This window comes from Liolophura sinensis, chromosome 6 (assembly GCF_032854445.1).
Source record: "Liolophura sinensis isolate JHLJ2023 chromosome 6, CUHK_Ljap_v2, whole genome shotgun sequence".
Classification (NCBI taxonomy): Eukaryota; Metazoa; Mollusca; class Polyplacophora; order Chitonida; family Chitonidae; genus Liolophura; species Liolophura sinensis.
This window is the reverse complement of record NC_088300.1, coordinates 53568012-53591915: the sequence shown is the minus strand read 5'-3', so window position 1 is coordinate 53591915 and position 23904 is coordinate 53568012. Positions and strand designations below refer to the sequence as shown.

At 38.7% G+C, this 23904-nt stretch overlaps 1 protein-coding gene across 2 annotated transcripts; it reads right to left on the bottom strand.

Annotated features, from left to right (window-relative positions):
- Positions 1-13578: 13578 nt before the first annotated feature.
- Positions 13579-23713, bottom strand: LOC135467712 (protein YIF1B-B-like). 2 transcript variants are annotated; one of them, XM_064745533.1, is made up of 9 exons: positions 23604-23713; positions 20578-20703; positions 19973-20109; positions 19320-19424; positions 18374-18452; positions 17882-17939; positions 17162-17317; positions 15430-15523; positions 13579-14568 (listed from the first exon to the last, which is right to left on the bottom strand). In XM_064745533.1, exons 1-9 carry the CDS (start codon positions 23629-23631, stop codon positions 14416-14418), a joined length of 936 nt encoding a protein of 311 aa, XP_064601603.1. In that variant the 5' UTR covers positions 23632-23713; the 3' UTR covers positions 13579-14415. The 2 variants fall into 2 exon arrangements, with proteins under 2 accessions (XP_064601603.1, XP_064601602.1); XM_064745532.1 differs by having other exon boundaries at positions 23598-23691.
- Positions 23714-23904: the final 191 nt, after the last annotated feature.

Genomic DNA, 23904 nt, shown 5'->3' with positions numbered 1-23904 from the left:
GATGGTGTTTTCACCTCAGCTGATCCATTGCCCCAGGTGTTGTTGCTGAAGGCGGATTGATGGCGTTTTCACGTCAGCAGATTCCTTGCCCCAGGTTTTGTTGACCTCAGACTGATGGTGTTTTCACGTCAGCTGATCCATTGCTCCAGGTGTCATTGCTGAACACGAACTGATGGTGGTTTCACGTTAGCTGATCCATTGCTCCAGGTGTCATTGCTGACCACGAATTGATGGCGTTTTCACGTCACAAGCTGATCCATTGTCCCAGGTGTTGTTGCTGGGACCACACAATGACGATGATTCATGTCAGCTCATCCACTGCTCCAGATGTTGTTTGCTAACCAGTGATAGATAGCTTTTCATGTGAAATAATATTCTATATAATAGGTATTTCTGTTTGCCTCTCTTGGAGTACAATGTCACTTTCAATGGTCCATGTTCCCGGGCTCAAAGCTCTGATTGGTAGAACTGTCGCTTAGCCTGGATTATCCGAAAAGTTTAGCTACTGTTGGTTCTTCTAAGTCCAAGTCGTGTTTTTATGGCAGATGAACGTTCGTTATTGTTACGTTTGCTAAGCAAATCGTTCCAGTCTACGTACATATTGGCTAATGTAGAAACATGAAGTGTTAATCCACTCGGCAATAAGGTGGCGAAACTTCGATATATGGTGTTTCATTGCCCTAAGGCTGAAGACAGTAAAATGACGGTCGTACACTAGCATCATTTTGTATAAAATTCCTGTCGATAAGTCATATGCTCGCACATGAACAAACATGAAAGTGTCCCAAGGCTGTGTGACTTAAGAACTTCAAACGACATCTCCGAATCACTGAAGGCCCACGGAAACCCGTCAAGTACATCGAGTCTACACACATATTGACAGAGGGCATAATACCGGCAAGACTTGTGGAGTGTATACCGGGAGATAATCCATCCCTTCCGAGCCACGGGTTTCCCACTGGATAAAAGCTCGCTGTATGGTCTTGGAATGCGGAAAAGCTAGAGACGGAGTGTTACAAAGTCTGACAGATCCATGCCAGACTTTCATCGATCCTACTGATCGCTTTCGATGATGGGTCAACTCGAATACTTTTAATGGCAATTTTATATCGCTTACATTTGCTTTGTTATCGAGTTCATTCATGGACATCTATACACACCTTGCATTGCATTGTTAACTCTCTCATTGTTCTTTGGGGCACTGATAACAATGTGAAGATGACGACGTTCGCGTGGACGTTTGTGCAGTATTACCGCCGTTGAATTACTTGTTTGCGCGTCAGTGTTTGCACGCCTCTGGCAATAAGGTTTCCTCCACCGATAAAGCTAGCTGTAATCGTATAAGTGAAGAATCCGTGAGTATGACGTTAAAGAACAATCTAACATTCAACTTTTTTTTACGTATGGCGGCGGTCAGGTTTATAGGTGGGGAAACTGGAGTGCCCGCCATTTACCAGGTACCAGCCAATTCTCCTGACATTGAAGCAGCAGACGAAACAGCGTGATTTGAACACGCAACTTTGGTCAAGAGTCTGATAGTTGCAACAAACCAGTGCTTTAGCCGTCTGAGCCAGTGAGAACCTGTTACAGATTAAGCACGGTCATATAACAATAAAAACGGAACAATGTGACAAAATTTCAATACTTCTTTTCATCTTGTAAGTCTCTTGTTTATATGGCCTCTGACAGTCTTTATAGTCACAGCGCAATGCACCGACTAAGCACACTGGGTTATGCATGGGCTTAGATGTTATATTTCAACCTTACAGACGACTGTGAAATTAATGATATTAGCAATCACAGGGAAATCACTGAAAAATTCAGACCATGAAACAAGTGAACCGTACATTACTGATAAGAATACTCACTGTCACGAATTCCCAAGCTCATATCCATCGAGCGGTCATCTGATGTGTTAATATTCTATTTTCTGCCTCATGTCGCTTTCAAATACTACTTTTACCATAAGACGATCTTTGCTTTTTAGCAGAAAGGTGTAACTGCTTTGGTAACTGTGGTTTTAATGTTCAGTACAACATGTGACAGCAAAGATCTATGGCCTAACATGCAGTAGCAATGTTACAGCTATATGGTAAAGATAAAATTATTTCATAACAGAAAAAAAAATTACGAGTTACATTATAAAACCATATTTAAGCTCTTCTGATTTAGGCCGTTAACCCGTATGTTGGGGCCATATACCTGTCACGTGGTAGGGTTTGTTCCTCCATTGAGAAGACAGCCATCTCACACATTTGGCATCCTGCCAGGAGAACTTACTCTCGCTGAGGCATCCCAAGTGTGTAATAGTTTGCAAGTAAATACTACGGACATGAAAAATATGCGTGAGCCACATTGTCCCAGTTTATTGTGGGAGTGTTAAATTATACGCTTTATAGAGTGGCGTACAGATTATTATTATTTCTTATCCTTGGTGCTGAACGCCATGGTGAATTAACAGCAGGGTCACCGGTTATACAGTCGTTGCTGCTCTGTTTTTATTTTCCACGCTGGAGCCTTTTATATTATATTCAACATTATTTTCCAGTCTGATCTCGACAGAGCTACAGGCCAGTGTTCTGTTGTCGTCATATGTATAATGCTGCCTCATTGGAATGCAATACCAAAAACACCATACAAGACGTTTCACTGAGTCACAGCATCTAGACACCTGGGTCGATCACCATACTTATAGCAACTCCTTATGTTGAGCGCCTAGCCACACTAGCTTGCACCTGAACACAGCAGATTTAATAAAGACGGAAGTACCTGAACCTGGGTAACCCGCCCGCGAAACGGACGTTTTGACCCCTGGGCCAACGCGGTGCGGTCCTGTGTAACGTATATAGTGTAGTTAGCCTATCCCCGGGTTCTGAAGTCAGTGTAAATTAATGATTTGTGTAGTCACGGTATGTGCTTGCAGCATTAGTTGAAGTGAGGTAATTGACATGCGAAGGCAATGTCACACCCATGACTAACGTTACCTGATGACGTCACCTTCTGGTTTCTCTGCTCATGCTACAATATAATAGGTGAGTGTAGTGAATATATATTGCATTGTTACTTTAAAAAAATAAACACCTGTCATTTTGCAAGTGTATCTAACAACATGCAAAATTATTTATGTTATAAACAAATGTTTTTGTCACGTTGTTTCTCATTACATTATGTGGATTTGGAATCACAGCTTCCCTGTTTTCAACGCCCAGAGACGTTATACCGGTGAAGTCAATACAACTAAATAGATATGAATAACTATAATTATGTCGTAAATATGAATCAATATCAACAATAGAAACTTACCTGGATTTGTCTACTTCTGGTAAAATCTCAGTAACCCTCAGTTGTTATTTTCCACAAACATCTCGATATTGTCTTGAAGCACGTACCTTGTTCACAAATTATCACTCTCTCTGTAGAGGTAATTACAGTCAGGGGTGGAAAAGTAACCAGCGAATTAACGCATGTAAAATCGATCAATGAGAGAAATATATTAAAAAAAAAAAATCCAACAGCACGTTTCAGTAAGCCGATGTCGCTATATATGTGTAAGCATACTGACTTTACCAGACGTGAAATCCACTGACGTCAGTCAGCACAAACTTTCATTCACAAAAGCGCATATATAGACATCGCCGGGTCATACAAGCCAGTAATCCACGTGTGCATGAGCGGACAGATCTTCGCATTCCCACTTGCTGGGTATCTCAACAACTGTTATACAGAACACCGGAGATTTGCTCATACAGTAGCGCCACCGTGTAGTGCAGTCTATTCTGCCAAGCCACTGCTGACATTTGAATGATTCCGACAGAGGCACACCGTTCACCTCCTATCAGAAGGCTTCATGGGCATAACCGTGCGCTAAGAGGGAAATTCCAGGCATAACCGCGTGTATGTATAATGCGGTAACTTTGAAGAGTGCGAGCAGAGCGCGCTCAAATTGAGACCTGGCTGCATAGAGACAAATCCCTCATCATCTGGCGCCACCATCGCGTTCGCTGCAGCTGCATCTTGTCTCGATACACGAACGTCTGTCACTGGCGAGAAGACGATCGAGGGCTATAGCTTCCGTCGGGCTTTGTCGATAAAACACGACAGATTTCTGTGATTGAACACCCGCCGTTAGCAGTGAACGCGTTAATGCAGTCAGGGGCAGAAGCCTGGATATCCCCACCGTCAGTCCAAGGAAGCTATCGTGTGAAGAGTGTATATAATTTGACTATCTATCCGGGTGGAATGCACCACCTGTTGCGGTATAACGGGCAATCTGCATTCCTTCTCATCTCCGCTGATCTGCTTGACGGGTCGCTCATTGTATTGCGGATGAGATGGGGCAACTTAGCCAGTAGCCCGCTTTAACCTTTAAAAACACACTTACGGGCCATGGCTATAGCTGTTCTCCTGGCCCGTGTCCATGAATGCACCACCAGATTTCAAATGTCTATATATGTTCGTGGCGGACGTCAGTCTTATCGCATACAAAATAAGTTCTGACTAAAATATATAAGGTCTAAGCAGTGCTACTCTGACAATAAGACTTTTTTGTTCTGGAGACTTTTTCATAGTTACGTTTATAAAATGGAACAACCCAGAATGTGAGGAATAAATTGCCGTCGTTCGTCTCGTGAGTTCTGGATTTGAACCTGCGAACTCATTGTTCAGACTCGAACAACGCCTAATTAAGCCGATTGAAACAACGAGACAACATTATCTTCGCATCAATAATAATTCATGTGCATTCAGGGGTTCCCAAATTCCCATGTTTTAACCCATATTTTAATCAACCGCTCGAAAGACACACAAACGTGCCAGAGCACAAATATAACAAATATATGAATCGGGCCAGCTGGTACTTATAAATCGGTCACAAAAAAGCGCTTAGTTGTATTAATATGATACTCCAACCATCTAAATGCTTATAAATATTCACAGGCTGTGAATGCAGCTTGTGAGATCCGTGGTCATACTGGAGTCGATAATGAATATTTTAAGCACATGTAAATCCACTATTAGCGTGCTGTTGTACGGAGTAGATACATGCCTTTCCATTATTAAGCTCATCTTTAAAGTGTTTGCCTTTCATTCCATGTAATCGCTCACGTGGCTGTTTTCGCAATCTAACCTTCGTTGAAGAACACTTGTCATCCGCTCATATAATATGCATATCTGTACTTCAGGCGATTGTGGGAAAGTTTGTCAGTATCTTGTCAAAGATGGGTGGTTTACGCCGGTAACTCAGGCTTCCCCTACCGATAAAACTGACCGCCAAGTGCATGACAAATTCTTCAGTAACTGTCAAATATATCAGAAAATAAATCCAACTTGTGAGATCCGTGGTCATACTGGAGTCGATAATGAATATTTTAAGCACATGTAAATCCACTATTAGCGTGCTGTTGTACGGAGTAGATACATGCCTTTCCATTATTGACCGCCAGGTGCATGACAAATTCTTCAGTAACTGTCAAATATTCTTACACAAAGAAGAAACTACATAGTTTTCCAGCGATATGCTTAAATTTTTTGTTAGCAATCAAAGTTAGATATAGAGTCAAAGTGATAAATATTGCAATTTTGACATGCCATTTGAACTTTGGATACATCATCTATCTTTGTCAACCGCATGTTCTACTAAATGTGTGACTCCATGTGAAGACTATAGTATAGTGTGGAAAGACACCGCATCAAATCGGTCCACGGGCATCTGGTTCACTACCTATACCATGGTATGATTTGTGCATGTTAACATTACTAACAGTATATTATTGTGACCCTTTCACAACCTGGTCATGTATCACGTTCAGCAATTTAGGGTGTATCTGCATCGCTGTTCGATCATTGCGGCTTTCTCATCAGCGGTTTTGTCTTTCTAAAGCATCGATGTGCATTGAGACTGTCTAACTAACCATTTGGGCTGCATTAGCATCGCTGTTCATTGAGACTTTCTGAACAGCCATTTAAACTGTATAAGCAACGATGTTCATTACAACTTTCTCATCAGCAGTTTAAGGTATATAAGCATCGCTTTTCATTGAGTTTCTCATCAGCAGTTTTGGCTGTGTAAAGCATCGCTGTTCATTGAGACTTTCTCATCAGCCATTTAGGCTGTATAAGCATCGATGTTCATTTCTCATCAGCCGCCTAATGTATATGAGCATGGTTGTTTATTACGATTTTCTCATCAGCCTCCTACAGGGTATAAGCACCGCTGTTCATTGCGACCTTCTCGTCAGCCGTCTAGGGTGTATAAGCATCACTGTTCATTAAAACTCTCTCATCAGCCATCTAAGCGGTATGCACAACGCTGTTCATTACAACATTCTCATCAGCAGTTTAGGCTGTCTAAGGCATTGCTGTTCATTAAGACTTTCTCATCAGTCGTCTAGAGTGTATAAGCATCGCTGTTCATTGCGACTTTCACTTCAGCCGTCTAGGGTATATAAGCATGACTGTTCATTGCGACTTTCTCATCAGGCATTTAGGGTATAAGCATCGCTGTCTATTACGACTTTCTCTTCATCAGTGTAGGGTGTATAAGCATTGCTATTCATTCAGACTTCCTCATCAGCCGTCTATGGTGAATAGGCATCGCTGTTCATTACGACTTTCTCGCCAGTAGGATAATGTGCATAAGCATCGCTGTTCATTACGACTTTCTCATCAGCTGTCCTGTGTGCATAAGCATCGCTGTTCATTATCACTTTCTTGTCAACCGTCCATTGTGAATAAGCATTGCTTTTCTTTACGACTTTCTCATTAGCCGTCAAGGGTTTTAAGCACCGCTTTTCATTATGACTATCTCATCAGCCGTCTTGGGTGTATAAGCATCGCTGTCCATTACGACTTTCTCTTCAGTCGTCGAAGGCGTATAAGCATCGCTCTTGATTACCACTTTCTCATCAGCAGTTTAGGGTTTATAAGCATTGCTATTCATTCTGACTTCCTCGTCAGCCGTCTATGGTGTACAGGCATCGCTGTTCATCACGACTTTCTCGCCAGTGGTCTAATGTGCATAAGCATCGCTTTTCATTACGACTATCTCTTCAGCCGTCGAAGGCGTATAAGCATCGCTCTTGATTACCACTTTCTCATCCGCAGTTTAGGGTGTATAAGCATCACTTTCCGTTATTATGGCATGGTTCTAGATTGTATATTGTAATACAGTGTGCAAAAAAGGACGAATAGTTGACTTGATAAATCTGCTTTAATTCAAAATAGGGAAATTAGTTTAATAAGGTGCCATTTTCAGCCATGTAGCACGGTGAGAGAGTTAGAATGTCAGTGATCATAAATTAAGCAAGAGGAGCTCATTAAGCACCAAGCACCAAGTTACACACAGACGTTCATCTCGGCATCTTGTGTGACCAAAATGTGACATCTAGTTTCAAATGACATGACAATGTTTTTGAGTATTTAAACCGCAAGTAAATACCAGGTTCAATATAATTTTTAAAAGATAACTTCCTGACAAAATCTAACCTGACTTTTCACCCAAAACCATGTCATTCTAATTAACCTGGATTTGTTTTTTCGTCCTAGAAATGATGTTTCTAAAATTATATGTTGTGGAAAGTATCTAGTGACTGTCGGTTCAGAAGGATAATGCTGACCAATTCGAAAGTTTGCTTTTGGGCATCTGATTTTGGACAGTATATGATTTTTGCAACTAACACACATACTGTTATGCAGTTATCCCGAACAAACCGACTTCAACATCTCACCCGTTTATTCCAACAGCGAAATCGAGATATAAGGGGTGAGAGGTGTTGGGGGTGGGGGGGGAAGGGTGTACTACCTGATTTCAGATCTTCCTATTTATTATACGGGCCGGTAAGATTCAGTAGGCTGCATGCACTAACAGACGGCCGAAGACGCAATTAAGTCACGTGGCGCCTTTAAGCACTTTGCGAAGGTGGAAGATGGTCTGATCCGCTCACGCACGTTCCTTGACAATGAATAATAAAAAAAAAATACCGGAACAGAGTACATCTACCCAGGAAACGGTCTGCCAGGCGACCGCTGGGGACGAAATGGTAAATTGCCACTTCAAAGGAACCGCCGTTATTCATTAATTAAGCTGTAAGATAAGACGGAGTAGATTATCTAACGTTCTGTGGAGAGAAACATTTTTTAGTGGTCCGCACAGCATTCCACAACGAGCTGCATTGTAACATTTATATGGAAGTGAAAATCTGCAGTTCAATGTCTATATAGAATTATTGATTGAAATGTATATAATCTGGAAGATGAATTCGGGTTGAATACAACAGTCAAATCCTTGCTCCTACAGTGGTACGACACTAACATGATCGGCTCACAGGGTGGAAGGAGATCTCTTGTATATATGGATCTAGGTGCATATAGAAAAGCACTCACATAGATACCTGCAAGACGTTTTTAATGTTCAGTTATCATTTAAGATTTAAAACGTGATGTTCCAGTAAATTTAGTATTTCTGTTGAACATGCAATGGTATAATATTATACCTGCTTGTGGAACTGCTTTGCATAGGGATGCTTTGAGGATGGTTTGTTCCAAACACTGTCAAGTACAGCTGTTAACTCGTATTAATGGCCATTCTAGTTATCACATTAAAAGTGCCCATGTCCCCGGGGTGTATCCTTGGTTGGTAGAAATTGATATATTTCCACGGAAACGACTAGGCGTGGTTTCCATTTAGTTTTATGTGTTTTAGAATTAATTTCTAGAATAGGTAGATGAAATATGCACTCACAAAATTAATCTGATAACTCTAACAAAAAGTATGTTGTCTGAGTGATGCTAGAATGTATTCTGCTATTGCAACAGATTATTCTGTTAAATATAACACACATATTCCATTAATTCAACAAAAAATATCATATTAGACTGTGGGCCTATAGATTACGCTCTACGTTGATAACTGTAAGTCACAATTCAGTTAGGCCCAAATCAACCATTATCGGAGAATAATATTTATTCTCAAAAATACAAACCACATTAAATAATGGGATTGCCGTCACGTTATAGGGAAGCAATAATTACATGTAAGTTATGCAAGTTCGACTTGATGGTTATAAGTATGAATTATAGAATTTTAGAATTATATGCCCAAATCATGAGACATTGTTGACTATAATGACTAAAAATTTGAGATTAGCTACCAAAGCCTACCATTCGGACCAAGCATCTGTAAAATAGTTTGTGTTATATTCCTTGAATGCCATGCTAGTGTGTCTTCTGAATATCGGCTGTACAATCTTCAGTTAATGTGCGGCTCCAGCAAATTATCAATATAGGGTTATATACAGGTACAACTTTGCTCCTGATGGTATGGATTATGCCTCCCAGGAATGGTTCCAGAATTTGGCTTACTTATATCCTACCAAATTGTCTTTGGTCGTATGAATTATATGACGATAACCTTGATTTTCAGATACGTCGCCAGATAGTGATTCAGGTATTTGTGTGAAACACTTTACCTTGCTTGCACATCGCGCATTTAGCTGAATTCAGAAACGCTATGAATACACGGTTATGGATTGGCGTCACAGTTTATCACATCTTCTGGAAGTTCAATATGAAGCTGAAATCTTTCTGTCTTCACTTTTATGTGGATTCGAATTCGTTTAACTGTTCAAGCGATATACTATCTTCTAACCGAAGTTCACCATACATCTATAATGTTCGAGGCATGAAAGCTGCTTCGATGAAGAAAGCCACTAGTGTTACTCGTGTTCCAAGTTTCAAATCTCATTCGGTAACCTATAATACTTATACTTGGGGCATTGTCAGCAGCTGGTTTACGTCAGGGATTTACGGACTTGGGACACCACCATAGTGTTGATAACAGGTAAACGCAGTCCTCCAATCACAACAACTGGCATTACATGAAAGTGTCTCTAAATGCCACTGCGAACTCATCGCGTAAACCGTATTTCATGGCACTGGTTTGCCTGTGACATCAAACCCGTACGAATACTTGATTAATAAGACAGACATTGTGCAGACGTGGATGAAACAGTAGGAATGTCAGAACAAACCAACTTCCTGAGATAAAGCCACATTCCATATAAGCAGGAAGGCTTCATTGGTACGCGAATTAAGAGGATATGGTAAACAGGGCTTTCTACATTATTTCCATCATCCTACAACGTGTTTCCTTAATTGAAGCAGAACACTCTCAATGTCCACATTGGTTGTGCTGCCTTCACTAAATGCCAGGCCAAAGGCAACAAGACCTAATATCCCCACACGCTCAAAGTATACCGACACAGGACTGAACATTTAGTTGAAATACTCAAGGCATACCGATAACCGGGCGCAAAAGGATGATCCAAGACTTAATTTTCAAGCTTTCGCCTGGATTCAAGACAGAACTTTTGAAATAGACACTGAATTCAAATGATCATTGCTGGAAATACCTTTTCCAATGCATTCACACCCTGAAAGATTCCATCTCTTAAATATAAAAGACAAATAACATTTCACGAGACAGATTAAGACATATAGCAAATATTTGTCAAGTTTATATATGGAGCAAATGGAAACACAATGAAACCACTTTAAACGATTCCCTCATATACGTCAACATAAACTGCACAAAAATGAAAGGGACTGATCACACACAGTTATTATAGTGGCATGTGGTTATACAAGTATATCTTACAAACTCACGTGCAGTTGGAAAACCTTTCCAAGGTTGTCGCTGGCTTCAGAAGTAGGTCAGAAATCAGTAAAAATGGAGTAATTTCTTTAAAACATCTAAATTTCTTTCACATACATAATTGCATCATCACTTAGCGTAAAAGGAGAGTAGAACTTCTAAATACAGGGTATATTTAACTTCTTTGTATTCAAAGTATGATGTTTAGTGTACCAGTACTGATAAATAACATTGCAACGCATAAATTTTCGTGCACAACTTTTGTAAAAACGAAGAGGACTTATATATTTAATCAAGAAACCATAACTTTAATATAGGGTACTACTTCGCAAACTACATTTAATCCAAAGGTTCAGGGGGAAAACATGGTGCACCTTGTTTGTGAAATGTTTGAAGTCAATATTGTTTTTGTTTACATGAGCAAATCTGAACTGGTCTTGTTAGCCACACAGTATTTCATAGTACTGGAGAAAATTCTTTCTTTTCATATCAGTTGTGAAAATTTCGTTATGCTTTTCGATGAAAATGGCTTAATATAAAACTTCTAGATAAACATTACTGTCGCCGTTACAGTTAACTTTCATTTTACGAGCTTGCAAGCTTACTCAGTGTATGTATACAAATAACTTGAAGTCTAACAATATCTCGGTATTTGTCACTTCAGAAATACAAGAGCATTCAGGCTGAGAGGTCAGTACTGTGCAGACAGCAGAAAATGTGCGAAATCAATCTTATTTATCAATTTGGATAAAGATGCAACCAGTTTTCTGAAATATTTGTCAAATTTGAAATGAAAGAATAATAATAATCTGAAGTTACTGCAGGGATTTCTTAAAATACAAGGTATATGTATCTTGAGCAAAGTGTTTGCCATCTACGTTAACTGTACTTGTATTCAAAGCAAATTATCTGGCAAGGAAAAATCTTTTTTTTGTCAAAGGGGACATAGTACACTCTGTTATATATACAGACTAAGGAAGTAAAAGCGAGCTATGTGGTCATGTCACGGGATTTTCTACAAGCATATTACTGGAAATAAAGTGTGTTGACAAAAGATTCTAAGTATATGACAACTGCATTTGTTCAGATCACATGTCTACATACAAACTGGCTTATTAATATCAAAGCAGGAAAAAGTGGAAGAAAAGATGCACCCATACACATCGTTTACTCAAACACAAAAGGCAAGCTGAACCAGGAAGAAACTAACAGTAGAAAACATCACTAGTTCTTATATACTTTGAGATCACAACTGTATAGAAAACTTAACAGATAAATGTTTCTATCATTCCTCTATATAACAGTCCTATGATACAAACTACACTTTTATGAATAACCAAGCATTTCAGTAAATAATGTCAGTTAACAGCCACTTCCTGTTACACAATTTTGAGTTTCCTCCCTTTTATTCTCTACGGTTAAAGTAAAAGAAAGCTAAAATATGAAGTAAGGTTCATCTTACAGGCAACTGAAAACTATGTGTAAAAATACTTTCATTTATTTTTCAGACTTTTTTAAGAGTGTTGAAAGGCATTGAAATATTTGAATACTATGATTGGCTATATGAGCCATACTGACAGTATCTAGAAACTCTGACGTCACAAACTTTTTTCCTTATTTTCACCAAATTAAAGAAATTTTCAGAACATTATTTCAGTAATCTGTTACTCTTGGGTAAAAAAGGTTATTCCATCATTCGGTGTCGGGATTACAGTTGGAAAAACTTCCTGTGACGTTAGGGTTCTTAAGCTCTGATAGTATGGTTAATAAAGCCCACCTAAGAATTCAAATATTTCAACGCCTTTAACTCTTTTCACAAACATCTAAAAAAAATAAATGAAAGTATATCTATGCATGGTTTTAGCTGGTCTATTTAATGATGCCTACTTCCATTTTTAGGCCCATTCCTTCAACATCTACTAATTCTATTCACAAACTCTCCCATCACCCTCGCAAAAGGATCTACAAGACCAACTTTCCACAAATAAGTTTCAATGCTCAGTTATATCACTTATTATGAGTGTATGTTGTTCTGATTTTGGTGAGGATGTCCACACACTGTTTTAATCCACTGTGATTTATTTATTTATTTGATTGGTGTTTTAGGCAGCGCTCAAAAATATTTCAATTATACAACAGCGGTTAGCATTATAGTGGTTGAAAACCAGGCAGGGCCCGGGGGAAACCCATGACCATGCGCAGGTTGCCTTCCCATGCACGGTTAATCTACTGTGATAATCATACTCCTTACAGCCCACATGCCACTTTCTGCCATCACTAGACAAGCTTGACCTTTGGACTCTGTGTGAAGCACTTAGGTTTGTTTAGGATTAGCCTCATCACTGTTGTCCTTGCACTGAACTATTTCATCAACATTCAATTATGAACTTGTTTAAGGTCTTGGTTAGAATCATGTTGAGCATACTTTAGATAAAGAGAATGCATGTGTATAAAGTATTATTAGGAACAACAGTTGAGACATAGCATTTGTGTTTTCTAAGATTACTTCCTTCCTCATCACGTTGTTAAAGATTTTAACACAAATTTTTGTTAGTGGTGGCAGTAAGAGAGCAGCCCATGCGTTGTAAGGAGTATGTGTGGTAATGTTGAATGACATCACAGATCCAGGTTATTGGTTTTTGAAGAATCTGTAAAGCTCAGACAAGATCATCGAATAAGAAGAAGAAACTGAAAAGTGACGTTCATTTCAAACAACTTGGGGCACTGCATGTAAAAAATATGCTTACTAATTTTTGAAGACTTTTATGAGCCAGATTTTGGTGTAATGATTTTTTCCTTATATTCTCATGATATTCTTTCACTGTAACCTGTGCATAATATCAGACTAAAACATCACGTAGGTCATTTCAAAAAGGATTATATATATTTGTATATGTACATGTTTTGGATACCATACACTCACTGAAATATTGATAAATATATCAATGAAAAGGGACAAAGTTGGGAAGAGACATACATACATACTCATATGACAACAATATATTTAGAGCAAGCATACACACATACAAACTTAACATAGCATAAATGTACCCCTTTCCACATTGTACCCATAAGGTACAAACATATTTTTTTACACTGATTAACAGCACATTTTTCTTTCAGACTTTACATTATCTCTCACTAAACTAATTTAGAAATATGCTAAGAGAAAAATATTTATCTTCAAGACAAATGCATTTTAATATCTATAGAAAATTTTACTGGATTTTATATTGCAAGGTTTAACAAAACACTTGCTAGGTAATTACGATTGTGAACCTGTAAGGGAGCTATCCACAGGCTGACTCAATTTGCAGCTTCCACAGTTAAAAGAAAGTTGACCATCTCTTCCACCTTGGCATCAACACGCTTTCAAAAGCTTCTAGAAGCCAAAGACTTCAAATCCAGACAGATGAAGATATATTCTAGAACAACATGATTACAAATGGAGTTTACTTCATCAGTTGCAGATTGTATGAGCTCCTATAAATCCCATGCAGCTAGCATACATAATCAATCTTGTTCTAAACTGTAAGAAGTGGCAAACATTATACTCCAGAATTATACAGGTAATGCTGAAAATCTCAGCACAAACTGCTTGCATTCACACATGCAGGAACATAATCACTGTCACAGGTCATGCACAATCCCCATTTCAACCCCACTCCAGCAGCGGTGAAGTCAGGACTGTAGACTGTGGTTGGTTGGGGGGTGGGGGGGAACTGTCCACCATACTGCTACCTGCAGCTTCTCCTTGCAGGGTGTGGTCATCGTGCGAACATGATATGACTGGTGAGCCACCACATGAAGATTGGCTGGACTAGGGACATAGTCAAGATGAGATAGAGACTGCGCTTACTGCCACGGGTAAACCCATCGGTGTCTGTGTGCGGAAGAACCTGTACACGCAATGTACGCACCTGGGTGAGAGAAAAAGAACATAATTATTTATTTGACTGGTATTTAACAACATGCTCAAGAGATTTCCACTTACATGATGGTGGTCAGTTTCATGGGTGGAGGAAACAAAGGTGGTGAAACTAAACCAGAACAATCCTCCTGACTTAAAGCAGCAGCTGAAAACAGCGAGAAGCAGGATTTGAACACACAACCTCCTTCAGTCACAGTAAGCCAGCCCTTTCACCATGTGAACCAGCCTCCAACCCTACCCCCTCCTCAGATAAATGTATTTAAGTCAATACAGTAAATCTAAGTTAGCCTCACAACAAAATCGGTAGTTATTCCAGCTTCTGTGACTCCTAATCTGCATAATATGGACCAAGTCATCAAAGTTACTGTACTTCTTAATTTTTTTTAGCTGCAACTAAAGTAGCTCCACAATTTGGTTGGCCAGCCAGTCACGTGTTCTTTTCTACTTAGAATATTTTACGTCAGTTTTATGGATTCAAGGCACCAAAGAAATCCTGGTGACCACCACCATTTCAGGGGTATCCGACAAACCTCATAATCCTACTGCAACATGGCATGCAACAAGAAATAACTAGTGACATGGAAACCTAGGATGTTGTGACATGAAAGCCTAGGATGCCCTGGAAAAAGTCATTAGTAAGGCCTGAGAGAGCCCCACTGAGAGGGATTTATTACTGTAATTTGCACCTTTAAGCCTTTGAAATGCACCTACATGTAGCTAGTTAATTAAGTTATAGTAGGTTGCATCCTTTCACTTTAAGTTATGGCAACTCAGTGTATAATATTTCCACTGAAAACACAAATATGACCATAGGTAAATGTACTTAACCAGGTAGTGAAATAACACTCACCAAGAAGAAAGCCGTAGAAATACTGAAATAGAGCAAGATGGCATAGTAACCCGATGCCTTGAAGACCAGGCCAGCTAACAAGCAGGCTATCATCCTGAAATACACAACAAACAGCAGAATAAGGTAACATTTGACACACAGAAACTAAGGAGAATAACATGAACTGGTTTTGAGTTATATCTCCATATTTTATGCATTTATTTACTGGACTGGTATTTAACACTGTGCTCACGAAGTTTTCACTTATATGAAGGTGGCTGAGTTTATGAGTGGAGGAAACCACTAGAACTGTAACAAAGTGTTGAGGACGACTGAGTATCAATTTAAAGGCGAAGAAAATTTAATCAAATACCACTGAAAAGAGTATGCATTTCCTTGTAGGTGCATGCCATAAAAAAATTCTAATAGGTACCTCAAGTTGATAAATTATAAATAAAGTCAGCGCCAACAACCGCTGTGGGCGACTCCATTTTGCCTAAGAACTAGTCCTAAGACTTCTGTGTTAGGAGTAGAATTGTCGTCGGGGAAACCGCTGAAGTGCAGTTCGTACATTTCCGGTAGAACTCTTCTTCTCAGAAGGTAGCGAACAGTACAGTTCGTTTTCCGATTGACTATCGGGAAACCGGAATGCTGAATGTAGGTTCCAAATTTACGCGAACAAGCCAGCAGTTTTAACGACTCTCGTTGGCTGAGAGGCAACACACCCCCGGCATAAATTACAGGGTGTTAAAAATGGAGGATGCCATGGACTCAGTGATTTATGCCAGCTTTGCCGTTTTCAGGCTTAACGTGTATGGCGAGGAAAAATTGGAAAATTATGCAGCAGGCACCATCAGACAGAAAAAAATGTCCTCTTTTCAGCCTATAGTGTCATTTTACAATTTTTTTTTCTCCTCTAATACCAAAATTTCTACTACCCACTTTTATGTTACATACGATGATCACTAACCCGTCATACTTGCAACCAGAATAGGCAACGATATGCAGGTACTTGAGTTGTGAGGAGACATTCATGTCATGTGGTGTGATTACTTACCCAACATACTTGTAGCCAGAGTAGGCTAAGATATCCAGGTACTTGAGTTGTGAGGAGACATTCATGTCATGTGGTGTGATTACTTACCCAACATACTTGTAGCCAGAGTAGGCTAAGATATCCAGGTACTTGAGTTGTGAGGAGACATTCATGTCATGTGGTGTGATTACTTACCCAACATACTTGTAGCCAGAGTAGGCTAAGATATCCAGGTACTTGAGTTGTGAGGAGACATTCATGTCATGTGGTGTGATTACTTACCCAACATACTTGTAGCCAGAGTAGGCTAAGATATGCAGGTACTTGAGTTGTGAGGAGACATTCATGTCATGTGGTGTGATTACTTACCCAACATACTTGTAGCCAGAGTAGGCTAAGATATCCAGGTACTTGAGTTGTGAGGAGACATTCATGTCATGTGGTGTGATTACTTACCCAACATACTTGTAGCCAGAGTAGGCTAAGATATCCAGGTACTTGAGTTATGAGGAGACATTCATGTCATGTGGTGTGATTACTTACCCAACATACTTGTAGCCAGAGTAGGCTAAGATATGCAGGTACTTGAGTTGTGAGGAGACATTCATGTCATGTGGTGTGATTACTTACCCAACATACTTGTAGCCAGAGTAGGCTAAGATATCCAGGTACTTGAGTTGTGAGGAGACATTCATGTCATGTGGTGTGATTACTTACCCAACATACTTGTAGCCAGAGTAGGCTAAGATATCCAGGTACTTGAGTTGTGAGGAGACATTCATGACGTACAAAGACAGCATCAAGGCTAACACTTCAATGATGATCCACACCAGGGCAGAACTTGCCTGGATACCCAGTTGTTCAGGTGTGAATCTGAAAGTATCATATGCAACTCCAGTACACATTGTTTTTAAGTGGTAATGGTGCAAGACTGGTTGTGAGATAAAATTTTGATAAAATTCTGACTAGTTCACTACAACTTTTCTGAAAATTCACAATATTGGTTTTCCAAAAATTTCTATCGCTAAATACTTAATTGGATTCTTTTCTTTGCAAAAACCTTTTACATACTGTTACAGCTCCTCACACCCTGATAAACACACAAGACTTATACAACACTATACCAAGAATGCCTTTCCCTTTAGAGACTTTCCTGGTTTACCAAAAAGTCTATGCATTTATGCATTGATTTGGCTGTAATATGCAATTAAGATTTAACTTCAGACATATTGTTAATAAATTTTCATTATGTAATCATCACTTCTGAAAGAAAAACAAAAACCTTTGGAGAAAACTCACAGTGTTGTAAAAGTCACCCAAGGCTGTTGCAAGTGAAGCATTATGCATCAAAGACTTGTTAAAAAGTTCATTACATTTACTTTGCTGTGACTGCAACAAATATGAGCCAAAATTAAAAGAACACATTATTGAACTCACTTGTTTTGTGTTCCCAGAACTATTCCCGCTACCAAAATATATGTGACGAAAGCCATGACTGGAAAGACATGTACCAGATACAGTAAGAAAATGCTGAAAATTTTAATCAACTATAAACATGGAAGAGACAAATTAACATATTTATGAAGAATTCCATCACATTTTTATCTGGCTGTAATTCCTTGTGCACAAGGCATGAAGTAAAACACATTCCACTAAAAATTATGAACAGCTGAAGAATCTAAAACTATTATGTGTACCAATGTCTGTACATTTGCAATTGCTGCTTTACAAATACATTATGCTGCCGGTAAATTTGTGCTAAAACAACACAACAAGAATATGCCTACCACCAAACCAACAAACGTTTATGCTCAATGCCAGCCATACACATCTTACTAGAGAAACTCTGTGTATTGAGCTGTTCTTTAACCTCCTGTCAAGGACAGTGAGGTGTATTGTTATAATACCTGGCTGACCTCTGATACTCACCAGGTATATAGAGGTCAGGGGCATTGACCTCGTATCTAGGGGCAACCGGCTCATCCTGGTTATAGCGTATTGACCAATCCTGAAAAAGAATTATGAAGCTGGGATAAAATGGTCATATCAAACATCCCAGCCCAAAACAAAAGGGACACACTCATCATCTCCCCATATTTGAAAATTCTGACAATATAAAATGTTTCCATCTTCTACTGACAATTGCGAATTAAAAAAAGATGTGACCCATTTTACCATACTAAGGGCATACTTTAACAGCCAGTACACTGGTATATCCCATATAAAGCTTCACACAATGGAACATTGGGTAATGTTCATAATATTGCATATACATGTATAACGAAACATTAAAAGTCATGGTGTAAAACAGGACTTCATATAGAGCAAAGGAAAAAATCCCAATATTATTTCTCACAAAAAACGAAAACTCCATAAAATATTTTAAGCACTAGACAGAGTGTTATTACACTAATGATGTCTAACACATAATGAGCAAGTATTTTGGAAGTACTGCTTTCACAATACATATCCTGACAGGTTTGATGCATCAGAATAATAGCTATATATACAATACAACAACAAGCAACCATATTTTCAATGAAAATTAACATAACACTGTGAAACTTGAACCTGATTTGTAGATGGCCACTGAGAAGCCACACATCCAGTTATTCATTTATTTTTGTACTTGATTAGTGTTTTACGACATACTCAAGAACATGACGGCGGTCGCCATTATGAAGGAAAGAAAATGGTCGGAGCCCAGTATAAACCCATGACTATACACACATTGCTGACTGACCATACCAAATTAAAATTAGTATAACAAACCATTTTGGAAAACTGTTTTGTGATGCACTGACAGACAAGGGATAAGACTATAGTCCCCTCCAAAAGTGCTATAGGTTTAATACATGTAATTGTAGACACTTACCGAATGTGTGAATGGAAATGCTATCAACCCTAATTTCTTCCCAACATATGTTGTGTCCACAGCAAAATAATATTTTAACTTTGAAGAGGAAACATATTTTTCAAGCTGAAAAAAACAAAAACAAAAAAAACAAACATGAGATTTCACAAAATAATGCTCAATATGAAACTGTGCATGCACAAGCAAAAAAGCCAGAGTAGTTACTTCATTTATTTCATCTCTGTACAATGTATTCAATTCAGCACCTGTCTAAATGAGTGAAATTTTCAGATTAGTTTTTTCCATCCACATAAAATATTATATATCCATCTCTATATCTTCTACTTCACGTCAACAAATGAATATTTTATTACAACAAAACTTGCTGAATCTCCTTTCAGACTTTCACGCAGCAATTTAATAAATGAGGATTCATGCTGATCTAATAGTAAGAAGGGGAGGTAACTATGGTAATTTTTCTGTGACGTCTCGTTGAGTGCGCTCTTTGACTGTTTTATACCCGTGGTATCTAAAAATATCACCAATATCAGAAAATCAATGACCAAACTCCGTTAACTTTCACTAACATACACATCAAAAGGATAAAAACTGACAAAAGATACATGCTGTAGGTAAAATCTGTCATTTGCTCAGGAACCGGATGGTTTACTCACGTTTTCTTTCATATACTCTTTGCCTTGACCAGCCAGAGTTTGGCCGTACTGGACTGCCATATTTGCCATGGGGTCATTAAGTACTTGTTGTCCTGGGTACCCAGCTGGTGGAGGCATGAAACCACTCTGATCCATTCCTAATGGAGACAGAATTATAACAACGTATCAATCATTGCCCCAAGATGTTACATACACAGAAATACAAAATGCTGCAAATCAACTTTCAAGAAACAGACATGAGCAGCATTTATATCAATGTTTTCAGACCATTGCAAGCAGTAGTGCAATCCTGATGTTTAATCCAATTTTGTGTCTATAAAATATAAATGATGTACACACAGGCGTTTGCTTGCCAAAATTAATTTGCAAATAATGATCATGCATCACAACAAGAATAAGGGGAATGTGCATTGTAAATGTAACAGTTCTTTGTTGATAATTCAGTTGTTAACACCTTGCTTTACAAAATAGTGAAATACTGAAGGCTTATATCAGGATAAGTTTAACATAAATAACATTTCTGTGAAAATGAGTGTTATGAAAAGGCAGCTTTATGTACCAGTGACAAGAACACCTTGGACAGACTAAAAACTAGCCATAATTACCTGGATTTGGAGGGTATCCATATCCTGGATAGGCCTGGGGGGTGCTTGTGTCCTCAAACAGCTGTGGTCGTGCACCCCCATGAGGGCTTCTCGTCCCTTTGTTGCCCCCCTTTCTTTTGCCTGCAGCTATTTTCAATACAAGTATGGTATGAAGTCAAATTTAACATATTACCAGGAAACTAAGGATTGAGCCATTTTTAATACTGCATTGTACTGAATATATGCTATTTAAATTTTTATCTTACAAAGAAAAAAAAAGAACAGATGCAAATGTAGCAGGGATTTAACTATCTTAATCTAGAAGAATACATCACATATATTTGCACAATTCACTGAAGACATGAGGAAAGACACATATGTACTATTACAGAAACAACAAACTGATGAAAATGTACCAGTAATAATGCATGTTGCTTTATATAATGGGTATCTGGCAAAACTGATGAGCTTTACAGAGTTTTAATATGGCTTATCACTGTACGACTGTTAGGTGACTGGTTGTCGGAAATCGATGAAAGTGAGTTGTTAGGTCTAGAAAGTACAGTGTCGCCTCACTATAGCGTGCCGCTTTGGGGACAGGTTCCTCAGCACATTATAGGCTACCTCGCGCTATAATGAAATGACCTTGGGATCCAGTACATAGAGCCACAGTCCATCTTACAGGTTATGATTTTGACAATGAACCAAGTTTTATCGACGGAAAATGTGTTTTGTCATATGCTTTCATATTATTAGCTAAGTTTACTACAAATGCATGAGATTTTTGTTACTAAGGATTCTACCAGTAAGTATTCTATGATACCCAAGTTTTCATGTAAAGAACACAAGCATCTTAGCACCGTTCTACCAGTCTCATCCCGCGAAGCTAACCTGATATCACGCAATCACGAGCCTGAGCTGATCTACAGAACTCAGTGCATGTTAAACATATCCACAAGCTGAATTCAAGTAACATAGTTTCATCCGCTTTATCTTCTAAATAAAAAAAGCTATAACGCACTTAGTTCCAATTCATCTATGTCTGAAGTAACTCATAGAGCATACTTAAAAAGGCAGACAGCAGACGACAGTCAAGCCAATCATGTTACTGCAATATGTAGCAACAAAAAAAAAAAAAAAAATAATGTTCAAAATTTTAATGTATGTCACGCTAAAGCAATGTATTCATGAGAGATGGAAAGAGGAGAAAATAATAAGCTACTGTCTAACGTTTGAGTGAGCTCATCTCAGCTCTCACATGTCAGCTTGCTTGTATGCCAAATCTCACTCCCTGCAGTTTCACACCTCGTTTTATAGCCATTCAGTAAACTCGACAAAAAGTTATTGACATTTAATGAAAGTGTATAAATATTAATCACTTTATGAGGTATGCCTGTCACAATGAGCAAAATGTGTTCTGTACTGCTGACGAAGCCACAAACATGCAGAAGTAATGCTGTAACAAGAGCATCACACATGCATTTGGAATCAAACCTGCTTGCAAGGGAACCAGTTAAAACCTCTTCCATTATATTCAAAACTTAAACCTAAAATAGCAAATAACACATGGGCCACACACCAACAGTAGGAAATGAAGTGAATGATGTCGCATTATTAATGTGTATTTCTTGGTGAAAAATCTTTATTCATTTGCAGTGTTGGCTGTTGTCTTTAGGAATCTAAGCCTTCTCACAAGAACGTAAACCACAGATTTTTCGTTGATAAGATTTGGGTCGCATTATATCTGATTGCGCATTATATCAAGGCGTCTTATAGTGAGGCTACATTGTAATCAAAATTTTGCTTGACTGCAATACTTGGATGAAATTAGGCAACTTGTCTACTTGTATCACCTGCTCATAAGATGTCCTATTTCTGTGTCAGCAACATAATATGAGTAAAGCTTTTCAGAGCCATGTCAATTGCTTATGTGTCCACAAATAAAAGTCCTGTTCATTAAAATAGACTTAGATGAGGTCACGACTCATCCTAAGCCAATAGTCATAAGTCAAGTAATTTGAAAAAAAGTCTCAAGCTGTTCAAGTTTTGTAATGGTGGACCACCTCTTCTTGTCTGACTACAATGTACCTGCAGCCAGGTCACTAAAGTTTACTGTACCCAACAGTTACACGTGCACAGACCAGGCTGATAATTTGTGAAGAGCACAAAAAAAGATCGATTGGATTAGCGCTGGTTGACAGTTAGCTTTGTAGGGCTGTAACGTATACTATCCGTAGTCATTGTCGTCTCAGCTATCAGTTCCAGGTAGATGTTCCCATGTGTCATCACTAGTAAACCCACACAAGCATGAAACTACAGTGGAAACGGGATAAATTCCAACTCCAACCACCATGTTTAAATGCATACTCCTCACAGCCCATACAATGGAGATAAAAACTGACACTTCTAGCATATTTTGTACTTGTTTAATATTTTCTTCAATTTTGTTTAATTTATTTGAGAAGTGTTTTTAGCGATCAATGTTGATTATGGTTCCCTCTAGGTCATTACTGGTGAGTCTGATTCTAAACAATTAGCCAGATTGCACCTGAAAAGGTTTAATTTGCTTAATAGTGGCAGTGGTAACTGCATACATGATTCTCTTCATCCTGAGGAGTATGAATTCAAACACAGTGTTTGGATTTGGAATTTATCCAGTTGCCACTATAGTTTCATGCTTGGGTGGGTTTACTAGTGATGACACATGGGAAAACCTGGAATTGATAGCTGAGAGGACTGAGACTACGGAAAGAAAAATCATTTGGTGCCCTGCAGTAGTACACTGAGGCCAGCAAGGGAAATACAGAGGTGTTCAAGGTAAGCTTATGGATCGGAGTGTCATGAAAAAGCCACAGGCTGCAACACAACATGAACATCTAATGGAAACAAAGCGGCTGTCACATAGTACCGTGACAGTACAGCCTAATCAAGCCGAGACGCAGGTCGATGTCGTGTCACAAGCTAACACTAGTAACAGTAACAACAACAATCTAAACAAAAGCACTGTAAAGCACAACTGAATTGCCAGAAACTCCACGTACACTTACGCTGTCGAAAACCCGAAGGCGTGTCCATTTCGTGATGGTATAATCACTGATACATGTACGAATAAACCGAAAATACTTTACACGTTTTGTCGACACGCAAATGACAGGTTGGCAGTGACGAACAGACGGATATTGAGGCGGTTGCGCCCCCTGGAAGCTCGGTTTATCCAACTTTAGGATTTAGCACGAAAGTGTCTATCATTCATATTAAACAACTAACGCTTTTAATGCCTGCTATCTATTACTGAAATGAAGCTAAAACTGGAGTAATTTGTAATCTAGTTTTAAATCACGAAAAGAG